This window comes from Cottoperca gobio, chromosome 3 (assembly GCF_900634415.1).
Source record: "Cottoperca gobio chromosome 3, fCotGob3.1, whole genome shotgun sequence".
Lineage (NCBI taxonomy): Eukaryota > Metazoa > Chordata > Actinopteri > Perciformes > Bovichtidae > Cottoperca > Cottoperca gobio.
This window is the reverse complement of record NC_041357.1, coordinates 26,278,666-26,298,703: the sequence shown is the minus strand read 5'-3', so window position 1 is coordinate 26,298,703 and position 20,038 is coordinate 26,278,666. Positions and strand designations below refer to the sequence as shown.

The following is a 20,038-nucleotide window of genomic DNA, read 5'->3' as shown; positions in this document are numbered from 1 at the left end:
AGTATAGATAGATGAATAGATATTATAATTAATACATTTGGTCATTTCCTTATTTACTTTTTGCTGCATTACTTGTGTGCTGCCACTAGATGGGGCCATGACATGGACTTTTCCAAACATAAGAACTTCTTTGTTTGCATTAACCAACATTAACACTACAAAAATAACACTAAAAGAAGATCATTTAAACCCACTATTCTAATTATGTTGGAATAAACAATCAATATCTACAAACACACACAACTGTCTCTGCTCATTTGAAATCGGAGCTTCAATAGACACACTGAACACTGTGCAATCCAAATGAGCTTTACATGAATCAGATCTTACAACTGTCAATCAGAAAATGTCCTTATATCTCTTTAAACTCATCAAGGGTGTTGCCATATCTTTCTGGGAGTTGCTACTGCACGCTCCAGGATTTATCTCTAAACGACATCATCACACTAACTGTGTTGCATTGCAGGCCTTTGCAGCTCATTGCAAAGCACGACTTAAAATAACCCTCACCCTGTTCCCTTCACACACTTTTAAAAATAACACACCTCTTTGTTTCAGACTGTGCTGTGGTTGGTTAGTTGCAGAACTAAAATTAAACAGAACAGAATTACAGTTTGGGCACCAGTGCAAACTCAAAGTGGCTGATCTTCACAAAACTGCAAAACACCAAGCATGTAATTTATAATATTGGAATGAAAGTCGGCGATGGGGGATTCTTCCTACCTCAAGGTTTGGCAAGGCATTTCAACCTCAAGGTTTGCATTCACTGCACAATATCTGCTATGTTTATAGAGATAATTACACATTTTTGCAAGTAAGAACTCATTTCTAGAATATTACTTTCATAAAACATGTCAATTCCTGCACATTCTTATCACCTCTGCCTTGATTTAGGAAAAAGTCAACATTTCGTGCAAAAAGAAAGTTTCTTTGTGACTGAAATGTTGACTCTTTTTTAATATATCAACGCAGAGCTGATACGTGTGGGCAGGAATTTACTTCTGTCTTTGAAATTGGATCTTCCATTGATTCACTGCACCTTAAGGAGAAAAATCAAATGGTGTACGTCTTGCCTTCAACTCATAAAACTAATATGTAAAATAGGTTTATCATAAGATTCCCCTTTGATCGTGTAGCTAATGTTAATGGCATGATATTCACCATTCAGGAACACAATGATTGAGGCCTTTGGCAACAACAGAACAATAGCTCTGACACAGTTTCTTTACACCAACCCTCACCCAGCTGTTTCTAAGCTAAACCCTTGTTAGCACACCACATGGTTTCTTATGTGACTTGGTTTTTGTCATGTGCAGGATCCCAGACTGGTGGATAAGGCTTTATTTATATCAGTGATCACACAGTGTAGGAACTATAATGGTAAACAACTGGTGTTTTTTCCCTTTAACATCATGTTTGTGTGTAAATCAGTGACACAAGACTAACTTTGCTCCCTTGCCAGATACATGCCCATCATCAACTGGTAGATGTTTGCATTGTTCCCTGTAGACTTTATGACCCTACATTATCTGGGTCACTTCTCTCTCTATCAGAAAAGATAACTCAGTCAATTTAAAATTCAATATACTCTCTATACTAAATCTTTTGTACTTTTTCAGCAGTCGATCCAAAATATTATAATACACGAGTAACTTCACACCAAAAGTCCCCCCTATAAAGAGTCTATCTCTGGCTAACAGCAGTAGCACACACAGTACAACAGCAGCTGCCAAACAGATTTGTGAAGCAGATTCAAGTGTCCTCATGTTGGCCTTTGCCTTTGTTCCAATAGGTTTTAGCAGAGAAAAGATTAAAACAAAGAGCTCTCCCTCTGCCCTTTTTTATCTGTACCAAAATGACAATTGATAATTGAGAAGAACAGCTTCAAGGTCTTCACTTCCCTTTAACTTCACGTGCTAAAGTTTACTTTTAACTACGTTTTTTTTTACCACAATATTAGTTACTAGTTACTTTTGACTGTTGAGATTATTAATGCAAAAATATAAAACAACCAACAAACAACATTAAAGTGATTAAAATATGAATGCATCAATCATTATAATCCAATAATATAATAACATATGATTCTGAAATGTGTCTTTCTGCATAATGAGCACATTTATATTTGGTATATAATATATGTGCATACTAACATGTTTGTACTTTTACTTCAGTAAAGTTTCAGAACACTTCCTCCCCCTCTGTTTTTCTCTTAGCAAGTCAAGACTTTGTACTACAACATCAGCATGACTTTAAACACACACGATCTTTGGTTTCATGCAGAACAAAATGTTCACGACGGGAAAAGTCGAACCCTCACGTGCGCACGTGAACGCGCACCGAAATCCACTGACCAATCAGCTTACAGTGAGTAGCCCAACTCCTGTGTCTTCCGTGTGTCAGTCACGACACAGGACTGTGAACACATATCGGGTTTTCTTTTTTAATTGTGTTACCATCAGACATAAGTTCTTCCGCGTAAGTTCTGGTACCACTTCTAACTTTGTGGTTGCTATGGCTGCGAGTTCACGTGAGGCTGTGGCAGAGAGGGAAGTGACGACTGGGGCTGTTGTTGGGACACGTGACTGGAGCTGCACTGATCTGTTTTGACAAGCAGTGGGGAGGGAAGTGAGGAGGGGAGGCAGACTGTAAGCATCACGACTAGGAGGACTCACTGCTCCTTTCATCTGCATATCGTCTGAATAATATCGACCATAGTCTTGTAGTTTCACAGTCAACTGTCCTGTCAGCGTTAAATTCATCTACTGCTGAGGAAACGCTCGCGGGGAAAACCGTTACCGTCTGAAAGCGTTAGAGTAGCGCGAGCCTGTTGTTGTTGGTTTGAAAAGTTTTAAGGAAGATCGCAAAGGAAGTCAGCACAGGTGGCGTTTCTAACGTTAAATAGATGGCGACTGCTCAAAGGTTGTGGGTGGATAGAAAGTGGAACATACCCGTGTGATAGCGAACATTTCGTGAGGACAAGGATGCGCTGAATATGTTCGCGTCGTAGCGAAAGAAGAAGAAGAAGTACCGAGACCGTCCGTCATCGGTGTGTGCAGCTGAGCGGTGGCTACCTGCGCGGTGTTATTGGGGGTTGGGATGTTTTGGGAGGTCGTCGTCACCAGTAGACGCTCAACCAAATCGTGACGATTAAGTTAGTTACTTGTGTTTGCTATCTAGCTAACGCTGCTGAGTTAGTAACCCCCCTCCCAGAGTGTCGTTGTGAGGAGCCAACGTTAAAGAGATGGGACACAGACATGCATCGCGACGTAACTATGGTTCAGGTGGTGGAATTTGAGACGAGCTGTAAGAGTAGCCAGCTTGCTAGTTAAATCACTAGTAGACAGATTGGTTACTCGCTAACAAGCAGATTGACAAGTTACCTAACGCTAACTGTGGCTATCAGCTGTCTTTGTGTTAGTCAGTTGGACAATACAGTGCGACTCGATGGAAGCGTACAGTAGCATGCTAACAAAGCAATGCTTTGTTGTTGGATAGGGGGCAGCTGGCACCAACACACAGGCATCAAACCTGATCATATTGCTTAGCTAAGACTCAGTCACAGAGGGTTTGGGGGGGTCCAGACACCGTTGTGTTGCTGTCAAGGCTGTGTGTGTGTGATACTACAAGAGACGACTGAGAAGACCCTGGAAGAGACCCTGAAGGCAACCTGATGACACTGGACAACATGAAGTCGGAGCGAGGTATGTGGAGCAACACAGACGCATGTACTTGACTTGTAGACTTGATGGTCAGTGTGTGGGCAAGCAGTGCATTCCCAGCTTTAGTGGACTGACTGTACCCGTCCCCCCTGAGAGAAGAATCAGGCCAGGGAATTATGTAACAGCTGGTCATCCTGGCCACTGGTTATTTGAGTTAACAAAGTCTGACCCAAGTCAACAAGGATGTGTAAATACAACCCACATTTGCTGCTCTAGTTTTGGATGTTATCACGACTGTCAGCTGTTTCTTTTCCCCATTTGATCTGCATCAACATATAACCTGCAATATCCTCTCATGCCAAATTCTGTTCCTTTTTCCAGTAGTTCTTGTTTTGACAGTTTTTTTGCACAAGGCTGCTATGAAATGTTCTTGACACCCACCCAGTTGTGGAAATCAGGCTCCTGCCTTATGCTCTGCAACCTGTTTACATGCAGCGAGAGGTAAAACGGGGACAGAGGGGACACCCTTGTTTGTTTCAATGTGATTATGCTAATTTTATTATTGCATTAATTTGGAAAAGGTATCTCACCTTAATCTGTGCCCTGACACAATTTAACATTAGTTGTTGTATAACCTCCTTCATTGTGTAACCTAAATCGTTCACTTTGTTATTGATTGGTTGTTTGCGATCCAAGGTAACAGCTGACTTGATTCGTTGTCAACAACACAGTAGCACCATACTTGGAAGCAGTGAAGGGCCACTGTTCTCTGTTATGATGTGATTAGCTGCAGTAAATCATGGATAGTCCGTGTTTTTGCAAAGGTTATGAAACTGCAGTCAGGCTGCTGACTGGCCTGAGTGAGATCGTCCTTAGAGCACAATATGCTGGTAATGGGACTCCACAACACACGGTAAACATATGCCCAATATGGACCTAGTCTTTTAACCCAAGCCTTGCCTTACCGTAGGATCCTAAACCTTTATATAGACGCACTGACCCAGACATCTGTGTGATGTGACTGGCCTGCATAAAGGCCATAATGACTCGCACTGTACAGTGTAATTATAGCCTAATAATGCAGCACAGCATGCTGGGTCAACTGAACATCAACACTTCTGTTGCATGTCGTAGTGTTGGTTGGGATTATGACTCAAATTTGGGGATATTGAGATGATTTACATCCAAATACTCAGCATGTCTGCCTTGTATCAGCCAAAAAGACTGAGATCTTTTCGTCTAAGGCAAGTCTGTTCTTCGCCCTTCATGGATTGTCACCATGTCAGGTTGGCTCACTCACTGTCATGTTCTAATTATGAAAGCTTGTGCCTGTAGAAGCTGCTCCACGCACAGCAGTAGTTCTCTGTTTGACTGGCAGCCACGATGGGGCTATTGTTATTTGTCACATATTGTACAGTTCCCTTGGTGGCGATACCAGATTGCTTATAGCCCACATGCCTTCCTTCTTTTACCTCTCTCTCTCTCTCTCTCTCTCGTCTCCCTGCTCTCAGAGAAAGGCACTGCAGTGCTCAAAGAGGCTGTTTACTTAGTAGCCTTGGTAGCTTTTGTAACAGCAAAGTCAAGTTGAGCACAGAGCATGTAGTTTCACTGCTCTGAGGCTGAACTGAGGGTTCCTAGGATAGTCTAGTTATACATGTCTGAAGGGGAGAGCAGAACAAGTCCAGACATGTGCATAAAACACCTGCAACAAGCTTCACAGGCTGCGACCTCCTAATCATGTGGGTGGGTAAAGTCAAGCCAAGACTTTGGGTGGATAACAAGGTGATAGATTCAGGAATAACACTCCCATACTTGCGCCACCTTTTGTACCTTGAGAGAGAGGGGACTAGAGGAAATGTTGATGCTCAAATCCAACATATCGCATCTGTATCTGTGCTGATGTTGACCTTGATAAACGGATCACATATTAAGTCGATGTGACAAATTCAAGTTTCTGAAGTGTTTTTTCATTTGATCTCCAGATAATGTCTTGGAGAAGAGGAGCTTTATGTTCTGCTCAGGGGCCTAACCAAAGTCATCTGACCCCCTTGCTTTTCTGTGAGTTGAGCTGTGAGTCAGGATAGCGTGTATAGAGCAGAGAGTTTGCAAACTGATTGCTATTGGCCCTAATAAGCGTTGTACCGTTGAACCATGTGGCTCAACAGCTTTTACAGGTCCCGTAATGAGCAGCTATGGAAAACTCTGGACCTGTTTACACCAGTCGCGGAAAACATGGCTTGTCATATCGGGTTTCAAACTGTTTCAGCTGAAGTGTGGTAAAGCTGTGTTTTATTTGTGTTCTGAAAGACATGATTTTGTTTTGCTGTGTTCCCATCATTCTCCACATGCGAAAGGGCAAAGTCTGATTCAAAAACCACATTGGAATTGTTTACACCATAAAAATAGAGTGATTTTGCTCAACTGCGGTCATCTTCACAACCAAATCACTGAAGGGACATTATAAATACAAAAGACTTTGTATTTGAGATATGAGGTCATACGATGAAATGTACGAACTAAGAGCTAAGAATGGTGACTGAGTGTTTCCTCCTTTATTCTGTCAACCACAGCTCTCCTTCTCTCCCCCTTTCAGACGCGCATTAAAGAATATACAGAGCGATGACCTCAGAGCTAGTAATGCTGGAGAGACTCAGTCAGCTGGCAAGCCTCAGCGCTGTGGTCCTGCCCTCTGTAATGCTATTTTGTGTGTTTTTGTATGGTGGTGCATCCTGTTTGGAGTCATTAGTCTTTAAGGAAGAGTTGAATACAAGTCCACCACCCCCTCACCCAACTTAGTCCACTGCCTGCCTTCTGCCATGCACTCAGCCAGATTACAGCTGCCCTGAGATATCCTAGACTAGGTTTGCAAAATTCCAGGAATGTTAACTTTCCATGATAATTAACGGGGATAACATGGAAATACAGGGTTTATCTGCTCAGCCTGTATTTACCGTGTCGTAGACAGATAGAAACTAACCTTTTACCATACTGTAAACAGGAATAATCCAATTAATTTTCCAAATACATACAATGTAAGTGTGCCATGTGATGAGTGAGTTTTTTTATATAAATATGCAAATATATATATCTATATATCCAGTAATTTAATCAAAACTTACATGAAAGCTTGTAGTGCTTTGGCTCAGACAGTGTAGTAGTGCAGACAATAGTGTGGGCTTCACATGTGTTGGGAGAATGCACTGTGCTTGCACAGGGTTGTAATTGTAATCCTATTAAATGGGATGCTGGCAAATTATCTGTACATGTGATGGAAGAGTGTGCCACTGGATGCAGTGCATGGTTACAGTTTAATTAAACAGCCATAATTTTAACCAAACATGCCATAATACCTAGGGTACACTTTTTTTAATTAAAATTCCTGAGCTTCACTTTCCCCTCGGAAATTCTCCAGAAATGTACCGGAAATTGTCCCAACTCTTTGCAACCCTATCCCAGCCATGTGCCAGTGAATCAGAGTATAGGCTGTACTCTCACTGACGAGGAACCCAGATAACTGAGCGATGTACACGGCTGTCGTGCACAGCACCTGTCTGCTCCTGTGTTGTCTGTGCCTCCTCCTCTGCATGTATTTACCCCATAGCAGGAGGCAGCCTTAACAGGTGCTCGCTCCTGTTTTACTCCTCTCACACAGTTGGAGCCCATCTGTGTAATCTGAATTTTACCTTGATCGACTTCTTTATTTACTGGGTCTCTGTTCTCAAGGGTATTAGCTACATCAAAACTAACACTGCTGCTAGTGCTGCTTTTTATCATTTCAAAATGTGTCATTACTTCTTATATGTTTGGCAATAGGAAACTAAACAAAATATTGACATTTATTGAAAACCATATTATTATTTTTCTCACCTAAAGATAATTCTGTTTACATAAGGTATTAATTTCACCAACCAGTTTAAGTCGACATAAGAGTCACCGTATGCCATTTGCTGACCCAGCTGCACTGAACATGGATATTGGACTCCCCATTGTACAGCGAGATTCAGAGAGCTCCCTTTCGCAATGAATACCAATAGCGTGTAGGCATTCAGCTGTGAATTACTATCCTGGCCCCTGGAGTAATCAGCCTAAATCAATGCTGTTGTGACAGGTTTGACTGTAAGTAGCCTAGTCGCTATATGGGATTGGGCACCCAGTCCTCCCAGTTCAGCAATGCTCTTATATAATGCTGGATCACCAACCCTTCATCGGGACATCTACACAAGTGCACTATTGTCCTCTGCAGATATATGCTTAATGCTTAATGCCACTGAAGTCAGAGTGAGCTGTATCCATACGCACACGGACATAAAAGCAGGTGTACATATTTAGTACAGCTTTTGCCGTATTAAGGCTCAGTGTTAACAAGCTGTACGGACACACAGAGTTACACCATCCAGACTTGGAGGTGGACCGGCTTAAGCTGAGAGTAGCAGCATGGGTCGTATTTCTGCTGCCAGGGTGCCACTGAGCCAGTGATGTCATTGCTGGTGTGTTCGTCACATCCTCCCGCCCCCGTAGCTCCTCTATAGCCAACCAGCAGCTAGCTCTGCAGGAACAGGAAGAGCCATCTGGCCCTGGTGGTTTTATCCTGGTAGGGGTACAGCCCTATTGTCTTTATTTCGGTCTGTCTTTGGCATGTTCGGTTTGTTTTCGGTTATGCATTTGTGCTTCTTCTTCATCTGTGTGTCTGAATGAAGTAGCTAAAGTGTTATAGGTACGAACGTGTAGCAAAGCGACTTCATCTCTATGAACCAGTGGTGTCCTTCATATTAATACAAAACACTATTAATCCCTGATGTGGCATAAGCAGAGCAGTGCAAGTTCTGTGGGAAACCATATCCTAAAAAACAAACAAGCGCTCATGCCTCGCACAAATGTTTTGAATATTTCTTTGTCATGAAGCATTCCACCATGTTTGTTATTTTATTAACTGAGAAACCAAAATGAGGACTTCTTCTCACTTTCTGCAGTATTTACACCTGGGTATGTCAGGGGATTGTGATTGTTGTTGTTCTGCAAGATTAGTAAAGAGGGAAGACCTTGTACAGGTGATTGTGTTTCTCTCTGACTTTGTAGTGGATCAACATTGCCACTCCTCGCTCCACTGGTCTTCTTTTACTCATCCCATTTTCCTCTCTTTTTCTCTCCTGTCCTCTGAGTCATGTCGCATAGGATGTAACACCTCAGCACTTAACACCTCCACCACCACCACTATCTGCTGAAAATATCTTGACAAAAAGCATATTGACAGAAATAGCGCTTGGTTAACTTACTATCAAAAACACAAGAATGAAATGGGGTGATAGTAAGACCTGATTCATTAGTATTGATGGACATTAAATAAAAACATTAGCTCTCAGTGCTGTTCATGGAGCACAACAGCAACATAATTACTTTTAAATGAATGAGGAAATAAAGAAACTAGTGCATGTCAGTCACTGATCTCCAACAACTGGTTAATGTTGATAATGACACATTCTAGATTGACTCTGAAGATGCTTGACGAAGCTTTAAGGGTATGTTACCAGACATCTTTGGTTGCAAAGAGTGTTATGGAAGCCGGCACTTAAATCCGGTTCATACACCAGACCGATACTCTACACTCACACGCCTCACCGGTTTCTGTGTTCCCATGCTGACAATGTGTCATCGTGGTCTGGTAAGTAAAAGATCCTAATATATTATTACGAATTTCAATGTCTAATAACTGGATGAAGACGGAACAAGAAAAAACAAAGTTTGTTTGAAGACATGCTATGACTTGTAGGCCTAATCTGTGCATTCTCACCAGTACTGATTAGGCTAATCAAGAAAACATAATATCAACCAGCTAACATGGAACCATGATTGATCTAATGTGATTGCAAACTATTCCGTTAAAGTAATAGGATCATGATTGCACATGCGGAAACTCCCGGTCTGTGCTTACGGAGAGTACCTCAGGGGCTCATTGTGGAGGCGTTAAGCACATTGTTTATTAACAAGAGTGTGAGGTGGAGTTAATTTGAGACTCATCACAACTATCGCCTTTCCTTTTCTCCATTGTCTCATCGCTTTCATGCCAACAACCGGCCTCAGTATTGATTGAGGCGATTCCCCTATCACCCCCAGTATTGCTTCATCAGCACAACAAACCAGCTGATAGTCTTGTTAGACATTAGGTTTTGGTTTTTGATGTGGAAACATGCTGTTATTGAACGCTGAAGTCAAAGAGTTATAACTACAAGTCCAGACAAAAGAAGGTTCTCAATGACAAATGCATGAGGTACAATATTAATGAAAGGAGAGAAGGTGAACAAGAGCTGTTTGATGAGCCTTTTGTGGCAGATTAATCATTCAGTAAACCAATAAGAACTTTGGCCTTGTGCTTCTTTGTCCCAAGTGGTTCATTCCAGTCACCAACCACCTCGATCTGCCTGTGCCACAACTGACACACTTTTTCTTGTGGCCCTTGGAGCTACACTGCTCGGGTTTCTCAATTTGGACTCCCCTTTCCAGAAGTTGGCTTAAGCAGCACAGAAGAGGTCAAATGCCTGTGCATTCATGTTGGACAGGTTGGCTTTGGTTTCAGAAAGAGGCTGGCTTGTCCTACTGCCCTAGTGTCTTATAGATGCCAGCAGTCAACTTGCTGAAAATGATACTGATATACAGTCAAGGTTTAGGGGCAGATGTTGCCATTAAAGGAGATAAGAATTGGTCACGGTGACCCCGTCTATGCACTCGACACTTAAGTCGACAAACACTAGTCATTTTATGAACATTATTTCAGAGGATGAAATTATCTTCTATAACTTTTTTTATTCTTATAAAGAGAACTTGATTTTTTTTTTTGCCTTCTTGCCAATATTGGAAATAATATTGGGATGTGCATTCACTACCTTTTTGGCATTTTTATAAAATGAAAAACATTTGTGTACATTGTTGAGGCTAGAATAAGCACAACTGGGTTCTATTGGGGTTTTAGTAATTCCCACATTGCCCACCTTGACCAGTACTGCTGTACTCACTCCACTCCACGTTACATAACAGGTGCTAGTGAGACAATGAGTTTGCAAAGGACCAGTCTTGCCTGAATAACAGGGGCTTAGGGGGCCTAGCTACAGCATGTGTGAGTAAGGTCAAAAAGGGCACAACAAATCTTAGGTCACTGCGCCTGAAGATTTATTTTCTGGCATCTCAGGAAAGATGAGAGACGGATTAGGAGGGAGAGGTGTAATGAATTGTTAGGAACAAGTAAATGTCACACATGGTATACACTTACACCTTTTAGCCAGAAGTATGCTTACCTCATTGAGTATTCATGAGTCTTTTTTAATCTCTTGAAAGTTTACAGCTTGTATCATTTTTTTTCTGCTTGACATTTACTCAGCCTAATGCATTCACACCTTGAAGCTGCCCAGTGCAACCATTTTTCCTCTTTTAGCCACCAAGCAACTTATCTGAATAATGGGGGCTTTAAGTACCTTACGCAAGGACTTCAGTTTCTATGGTTGTTGAAGATGAAGAGAGCATATTGTACCTAATTCTTAACATAGAACGTCTCAGCAGGTTTTGGATTTTAATTGACACCTTTGTGCTCGGTAGCTGGCAGAGAGTATGCATGTTTTCATCTGATTCAAATGCTAAACCTTCTGATTTTACCGATCTTTAACCAGCATGGTTAAATGTGTGCTTTTCATCGAAAGCAGCTGGCATAGTGTGTGTGGTTGCATTGAAATCCAGCAGAATCTTGGCACTTCTTCAACTAGTTACCATGAAAGGCTACCATTGTTGCTGGTGCTTTCATCATACAGATCTGACCTAATACTGCAAGAAAGCACAAGTGATTTAAAGAGGATTTGTGTGCATGACCTCAACATAAGTTTACTGCAATGATGACCGACTAATGCTACATATACAATTAGATTAGAAAAACTTTTAGAATTTTACTTCTCAGAAAGGGGCATGGACATGGGAGATAAAGACATGTCAACAACCAAGTGAAAGAAGTCCTAGTTGATAGACATAGGACATTGCTACACTCTTGAATCAGGTCTTAGGTCAGACAAAGCTTTGAAATGACTTTTTCCACATCAGCTGAGATGAGTTTTGTTTAAGTGCATATGCCTCATGATGAAAAGTTTTGTTTTCCTGAGGCTCAGAGCTTGTTTACCATGTGACTTCACTAGTTTGCAAGTTGCTCAGCTTCTAACGGGGCTCTTTATGGCTGACAATAATGGGCGTGAGGGAGAGGGCAAGGTGGTGTGTCAGTCTGGGTCGAGTGTGCGTTTGTGTGTTAGCATTGGGAGAATAATAGCAGCTGAGTTCACAAAACAGAAGAAGGGCTCTCCTCAGCTGGAACTGTAGGCTACTAACGCCTCCCAGCCAATCAGGGCTTGTTGCTACGTATGCTGTGAATCTGCCCCTTTGTGTTGCAAAGTGGGAGAGAGGGACACACACACACACACACACACACACACCATAGATTTGAAGTCCATAGAATTGAAGAAACATTTCAGTTATTCAAGTGGGAGGAAACTGGAAAAGTTTAGAGAAAGGCAGACTTTTCGACTACAACATAATATTAGAAACCCTGACCATAACAACTTTTGTTACAAAGTAGTGCCTGACAGACAAAGGCCAAAGTTTACTGGTGAGACATGCTGATATTTACCAATTTAAGTAGAATAAAAATGTCAGGGTCACCCAGTTTGTTAGCAGTAATTTACAACAAATGTGTTTTTAATTTCAGTATTTCAAACTGAATCTGGATTAGCTCTTCCTTACCAGTGATCCTTACCGTTCTTTAAAGTCTCCTGGCATAAACATGCGAGGTTCTTGGCAGACTTCGCCACCGCTTCCAGTGTTTTTTAACGTTGTAAGACAAGGCAGACAAAAACAGGAAAGGTGAGCTGGCAGTGAAGTGTGATTCATGTTAGAAAACGCTATGGAAACACAGCTGAGCCTGTTATTACAATTGCCATAACAAAAGATACTGTAAGAGCGACATAAATACTCTTAGGATAACATACGTACCTACACACAGGGCTCAACAGACAGATACTCTAACACAAAACACATGTTGTATATACCGAGTGCGTGTGACGCACACACTCGGAGCACAACAGGAGCATTAATTGTCTTCACTTTCTTGTCAAGCTGCCGCTCACTGTCGTATACAAAGGAGCATATTGGTGCAGCTCATCCCTTCACACAGACACTCTTCAATCACCGTGACGGGAATGTTTAACGCAGTGTCTCCGTTGCCTTGGTTACACTTTTCCCCCTGCCTTTCTTCCCTTGGTCAACGGTTGTGATCGTTGATCACTGTTCTCCTGTCGTCCCAGGTCGTCCCAGGTCAGGAGAGATCCCCTCACGGCAACAGAATCCTTTTATATTGGGATTTAAAAAGGTAAAAAAAGTGATGCTGTTGTGCTTTTAGTTTTTAGTCTCATTTTTTTATATTTTGAAAATAATCTAGAATGTCTATAGCTACTGAAAATAACTTGAGCGTTATTATCTAATATAATATTAAGCTTCTTATTTTTAGCTGGTGACCATCTGCCTGCTAAAAATATATCGGCTGCAACGAATTAACATTTTATCAGTAGTTCAAAACCTATGGGCATCACCTGCCTGTCTACATGTTTTCGACATGGGAAGTTGATGACACAATATGCTTGAAGTCACGACGACACCATCATTGCAAGACAGCTGACTACAAAAATAGAAAACCGCACGACTTCTTTCCTCTGCCTTTCAACACCATTATGAGAACATGAAAAGACTAGACAACAGCTGGGGTCACCTTACCTCAGACTTATCAGATATTTGCAATTTAGTTCTAAACACCTTGTGAGACTGGAAGATTGGCTGATAAAGCACTAGACTATTGCATGAAATCTGAAAAGCAAAAATATTCTGAAAAACACTCATCTAATGTTGGTAATCTGTAGTTACCACATGGCTTGATTTTAGTTTAGGGTGTTATGACTCAAGTACAAAATGTTATGCTAACTAGCAAAATGCTAGACAGTATTTATTTAAACACTGTTGTGTAAGACCTACATTTCCTGAATAGCAGATAAAGTTATGTCAATACTTAGAATGTTATAGAGTTGGCTGATCTGTACATTACATTACAGGTCATTTAGCAGACGCTCTTATCCAGAGCGACTTACAGTGAACTAACTACAGGGACAGTCTCCCTGGAGCAACTCAGGGTTAAGTTGCCCCTTGCTCAGGGGTACAATGGTGGCAGCCCTGGTATTGAACTCACAACCATCTGGTTTGGAAGGTATACCACTTGGCTATCACCACCCATTACATACATGCATAGATACATACATACATACATGCATAGATACATACATACATACATACATGCATACATGCATACATGCATACATACATAGATACATAGATACATGCATACATGCATGCATACATGCATACATGCATACATAGATACATGCATACATGCATACATAGATACATGCATACATAGATACATGCATACATACATACATACATAGATACATGCATACATACATACATACATACATACATACATACATGCATACATACACACATACATAGTATGTATGTATGATGCATACATAGTATGTATGTATGATACATACATAGATACATGCATACATACATGCATGCATACATACATACTATGCATGCATGTATGTATGATACATACATACATGCATGCATACATACGTGCATATGTACATGGAGTGCATGGATGCATACATACATACATACTCTAATGTAGCCTCTCCTCTCTTGCATGTTTCAGGACCTGCATGTTTGGAACTAGGCCTTTCACGATAACTAATTTTGTTGGACGATATATTGTTTCAGAAATAATTTTGATAAACAATATTTTTGTCATTTTAAGACCATTTTATGCTACTTATATAGTGATAATTACAAATGCACCCTTACAAATAGCAATGCACTTTTAATTCTTGAAAATATTCAGATATTGGAATTGGAAAAAAAATGTTTAAAATACTCTTAATAAATAAAATAAAACCACACAACCAAAACAATAAATGAAATGGAGTCTTGGGCACTGTTCACAAAGATGTGCAATGTCTGCGAAAAGTTCAAGTCTTAATAATGGTAAATGGAATTTGAATCCTCTTTTAATGGTACACAGCACACACAGTGAAATGTAGACTGCATTATAGTATTAGTATACTATTATGAGTAGTGGGGCATCTATAATAGTATCAGCGCCTGGAGAGCAGTGTGGGGGTCCGGTGTCTATCTCAAGGTCATGGACATCCCTGTTAGGGGTTACCTCTCAACTCTAACAGTTCACACTCGTACCCGTACATGAACCGGCAACCCTCCGGTTCCCAAGCCAAGTCCCTACGGACTGAGCTACTGGCATCATGTTGACTAAAATGTTGGTGACATTCCAATATAAACAAACACTCATGTAAGTGATATCAATATCTAGGTCAGCAGAAATGATCGAGGTCATGTCCAAATGTTGTATACTTATCAGTCGATAACTTTTTTTATTATGACAGGCCTGTTTGGAACTACACTCTTGTGAAGTGCTCATACAAAATGCAGAGTTGGTGAGGACCATATACATTTAGATAAATATAAGAGAGTAGTTGTAGTTCTTCAGATGTATAGGAGGAAAAGGAGATGCAGTTTAGTTGGTCTTGCAGACCAGCTGGTCTCCAAATATAGTCAGACTGCAGAACTGGCGGTGGCATTGCAAACAATTCCCATGGTGGTGGAAAGCAGTGGCCAGAGCTGCTGACACTTCGAATCTGCCAACTGATTTGCTACCGGTGCATTTGAATACTTTAACTGGCTATGTCCTTTCATAGTCTTGGGATAGCTACATAGTGGATGTCAGGCAGCCGTCCAAAGCTCAGCCAGGTGGATTTTAGGGAAGCTCCTTTGGGATTTTCAAATAATTCACGAGCTCTTTGAGCTGTGCTTTTTGGAAGAGGGTGGTACTCTAAAGGGTTAACTTAGCCTACTAACTAATGTGCATAGAAATCAAAGGAGCAAAGTATGGCATATGTGTCAGCATTTAAACATTGGCCGTTTGAACTTTTCTCACAGTCTTGCAATTATTTTAATCGTTCCATAGTGTATGACTTCAGGCATTCACCCCATGAGTCCTTTTTTTAACATGGCAGACACCATCACAAGGTCATCAAATAATTGATTGTGAGAACCTACCCTTTGAAATCAGAGAGAGAGACAGAAAAACAGAAAATAAGAGCTACCAAGTTGTGTCTATATTTACCTCACCGGGGGCTGCGGTAAAGAGATTTAGCATGGAAGAACTGTCAGTGTAATCTCCTATTCTGCCTCTGTGTATTTATTATAGGAGTGGAGTTGTGTGTATGTACATATGTGTGTGTTAGGCGGCGCAATTCTTGATGAGTATCTCAAATTTCTCACTGAGATTGAGTCTGAAAATAAAAATATTGCCTCTATAATCCTCCTGAGCCGAGGATGATTTGACAAGTATGATGGCCGTGCATCAGCTTCATCATATGGTACTTTTTATGTGATTGTTACTCCTGTCTGTTGGGCTCAGTCAGTATACATGCAGTACATTTAAGTTATTTTGACTCTTTGCATCCAACAAAGTCCCACATAACAGAATAATAATAATACAATCTGGTGTTAAATTTAGATTTCTGCTCCCTCGACTAATGCACAGTTCAAGAGAAGTGACACCATCTTGTCATTTGTTGAGTAGCTCAGGGAGAAATTAGAAGTGCTTTGATTGTTGCAGCTGAAATTCCTGCTAATGCAAATACGGCAGAATCATTGAAGGCTATAAATTCAAATTGCGGTTTCAATATCACACGTCTGTTGGTTGTGCCATACATGTACTTTGGGCCATTTGCATATGCATGTCCATGAATGATTCAAGGTCAGGACATTACTGTACAACGTCACAATTTTGCGATGTGCCAGTGCAGGAAAAAGCTTTGCCGGTGCGGTACCTGACCAGAATGAGGAATTAGCAGTCGGGAAGGTTGAACCGTCACTGTTTAGCACCATTCAGGAGGAGCTAGATATATATCATTGTGTGTTAAGCCGACACACCTCAGCGAGCTCAGCAGACTGCTGCCACTGCTGCACTGAAGCTCCCTGGAAATGCCTTTTAACGCACAGCCTCCAGGAAGGCTGCTTATCTAGAGTCTGCAGGTCCAAAAAAAACATTAAAATGTCTTAAATATATCAACTTAAGACCTCCAAAGATATTAAATATGCAAACCAAAAATAGCATTTTAAGTCTCAAATCTGAAAAGTCCTCTGATGTCCTTGCTGTGTTGTTTTTAATCAACAAATTGGTCCAGTTATACAGACCTTTTGTTCTCTTGGTTTAATTAGTGATTCCTCTTGAGAAAGTGAGAATTAAAGAGGAAATAAAGCCCCTCTCGAGCAGTTAGGGGCTTTAGTGTGTTGCTCAGGGGAACCTCAACAGTAGCTGTGCAGTTTTATTTATTTACTCGCCATATGAACTGGAACAAAGCAGTTACAAGTGAACCACTCTATCCAGTCTTTACATAGTTTATTTTATACTACATGTACGTGGGGTTTGAACACCCTCTAGTTGGTAATCCATCCCTATAAATTCAACTCGTTCTTCCTTTATAAATGTTAAAACAGAAAACTCCCACAGCCAAGTCACGATTTGTTCAGTTTAGTAGTACAACAGTTCAAAGGTCGCTTTAGACTTTCTGTAATAAATGTGTCCTCCACAATCTGCCAGACAGGTCATATGTCTCGGTATTCATTTTTAAGAGCTGTCACTGCCTTTTTGTAGCCCACTATTTATCTTGTGAACGTGTTTTAACATTAAGAAAGATAATCTTTGACATCAACTCAGCTGATGCCAATGCCACCTATTTCACTTATTATTTTTCTTCTGCAAGGTTTCAAACATTTGCATGTAATTCACTTGACAGACATCGTTAATATAACTTTTAAACTAACATCGTGTGTTTCCTATTTGCTCTTTTTCTGTCTTTTCCAATAACCTTCTGTGTCCTTCTAAAAGATATATCTCGTCTCTCCCTGGTTGCTGCACTGCAGAATATGTTCTCATCTCGTCTGTGTGTAACACTCAGTCTTTGATAAGCAGTAGCCCAGCCATAGGTGAGCTCATCAGTTCCTGCTGAGACTTTGATCTGCGACTCTTTTTCTTCTCCTCTGCCACATGCTTTTGTCTCGGGTCTTCCACACTGGCGCATCATTAATGAGGAAAGACGAGCGAGCCTCTAGCTGTGCTCTCAGCTTAATTTGAATGAAACATGGTCACAAACAAATGACATGCATAGTGAGCTGCACTGGCTGAACAGAGGAGGGTGGGAGGGGGAGGGGGGTGTGTGTGTGTGTGTGTGTGTGTGTGTGTGTGTGTGTGTGTGTGTGGCCATTAGAGATGGAACGATATTGGATGTTATAGTGGAACGCGATAAAAACAACCACTCACAATAGGTTGATTGTGATAAATTTCCATTATAGAGATGAATCGTGAATATGTTCACATGAGAGACTTGAAAAAGCTGCCGAGCTCCCTGTCACGGTAGAGAGAATCAGAACCTTTTTTTTTTCGTCATCCTTTATTGTCGTGATAATATCGTGAACACCGATCATTTTGGCCAAGATAATCGTGACATGACATTTTCTTATTTGCTATCATTTATTGTGTGTGTGTGTGTGTGTGTGTGTGTGTGTGTGTGTGTGTGTCCGTCCCTCTCCTTCTGTCCATCTTCCCATCTGTCTCTCAGTTAAAACCTGTATTACTGCGTACAAAAATGTAATCCAGCAACACGTATTCTAATCACCATCAAACGCATGTCGACCAGGGCACTTACACGTTTGACTTGTTCATATGCCTCTCTGACAAATCTTAGATAATGATGAATCACTCAAGTGTGTGTCAGTGTGTGTACATCAGTGTGTGTACCACAGTGTGTGTACCGTACCGTGTTTACTCTGAACACTGTTTGCTGCTGAGGCTGACCGCTCCACTCGGGTCCTGTAGACCTTTTTCCATCCCACATGACTCTATACTGATCTGTTGGCCTGAGGACACGGAGACAGCTGAGAGGTGTGTGTGTGTGTGTGTGTGTGTGTGTGTGTGTGTGTGTGTGTGTGTGTGTGGGTATACAGGCCCAACCAGCTGATCTGTAGGCGGGACTCCAGCTGCACTTGGTGGCAAGCGGTCACAGGTCTAATAATAAGACGCCTGACTCTAAATCCAACCTGTTACATAATTCACATCACACATTATTGGGAGATGGAGGAGAGGTCACACGCACACATGTGAAAGAGACAGATCAGGGTTTCATTGTGTTTCATGTCCTTGGGTTTGAGTCCGTAAAGTGCAGGATGTGTCAGCAAAGCCTCTTATTTAAACTGCAGATAAACCTGATTATTTTCTCCTGATTGAAATGTTTTGTTCTGTTTGCATTTCTCAAGCAGTGCTGGTTGTTGCTATGGTACTTCTCTAACTGAATGCATGGGGACCAGTGGACTTTACATCATGTACACGCCGTGCAGACGGAGAAGGCTTATAAAGAAATAGGAGAAAAAGACAAACTGCATCTCACAGACGCACACAAATTCAAACCGTTCAAATGCACTGTAGATTGATGAGAGACACATTTCTCTTGATTTCATTTCAAGAGATGGTGAGGCAGGAATGTATTGGTCACAGTCCAGTGCAAAAGAGGAGGGGGAAGCGAAAAGGCAGGATTGAACATTGATCCCCGCTTGTGAGGCTTAATGATTGGTAAACAACCTGGATTGTTACATACATTCCCAAATTATAGGGGGAGGGAGGTGATTTGACTGTAAATGTATCGGCATCAACCTGAAACAACAACTCCTCCGTTTTTCTTTCTTAAATATCACAATCAGACTGTTTGTTTTTGATTATTTCAAGTTGTTGAAAAAGAACTCAGTCTCTGAATGTGCTTCTTTCTTCTGTATGTTGAAGACGGCTCTCTCCTTTTATTTTTTATGAAAAGGTTTCCTGCCTCTCTGCCTTTTGTGTTGCCCTGCAACCTCCCAGCTTCCATTTAGTGTGTGAGAGTGTGTGTGAGAGTGTGTGTGTGTGTGTGTGTGTGTGGGGGGATCTAGGCTACATAGGAATGTTCTATTTAGTCACGACGCCCTAAAGAATGACAGCTCTCATCTATGAGCTGGGCCCCTTAACCAAAGCCATCACTAGTCCTTTGTCCTGCACTGCAGGTTTGTGTCTGTATGTTTTCACTGGGTTTACATGTTTGGTGATGCTGTGTTTATTTATCGCTGTGTCTTTACGTGTGTTTTAGTTTTATGTGCTTTAGGCGGGTGTCTGTGTGTTCCTGGGTTTGCCTTTT

At 41.3% G+C, this 20,038-nt stretch overlaps 1 protein-coding gene across 1 annotated transcript in view; it reads left to right on the top strand.

Moving 5' to 3' along the window:
- Positions 1–2,352: 2,352 nt before the first annotated feature.
- atosa (atos homolog A) overlaps positions 2,353–20,038 on the top strand; it is a 29,657-nt gene continuing 11,971 nt past the window's right edge. The window contains exon 1 of the mRNA XM_029456385.1: positions 2,353–3,704. Within this exon, the coding sequence (XP_029312245.1) occupies positions 3,674–3,704 (31 nt within the window). The 5' untranslated portion in view covers positions 2,353–3,673. The remainder of the gene's footprint in view (positions 3,705–20,038) is intronic.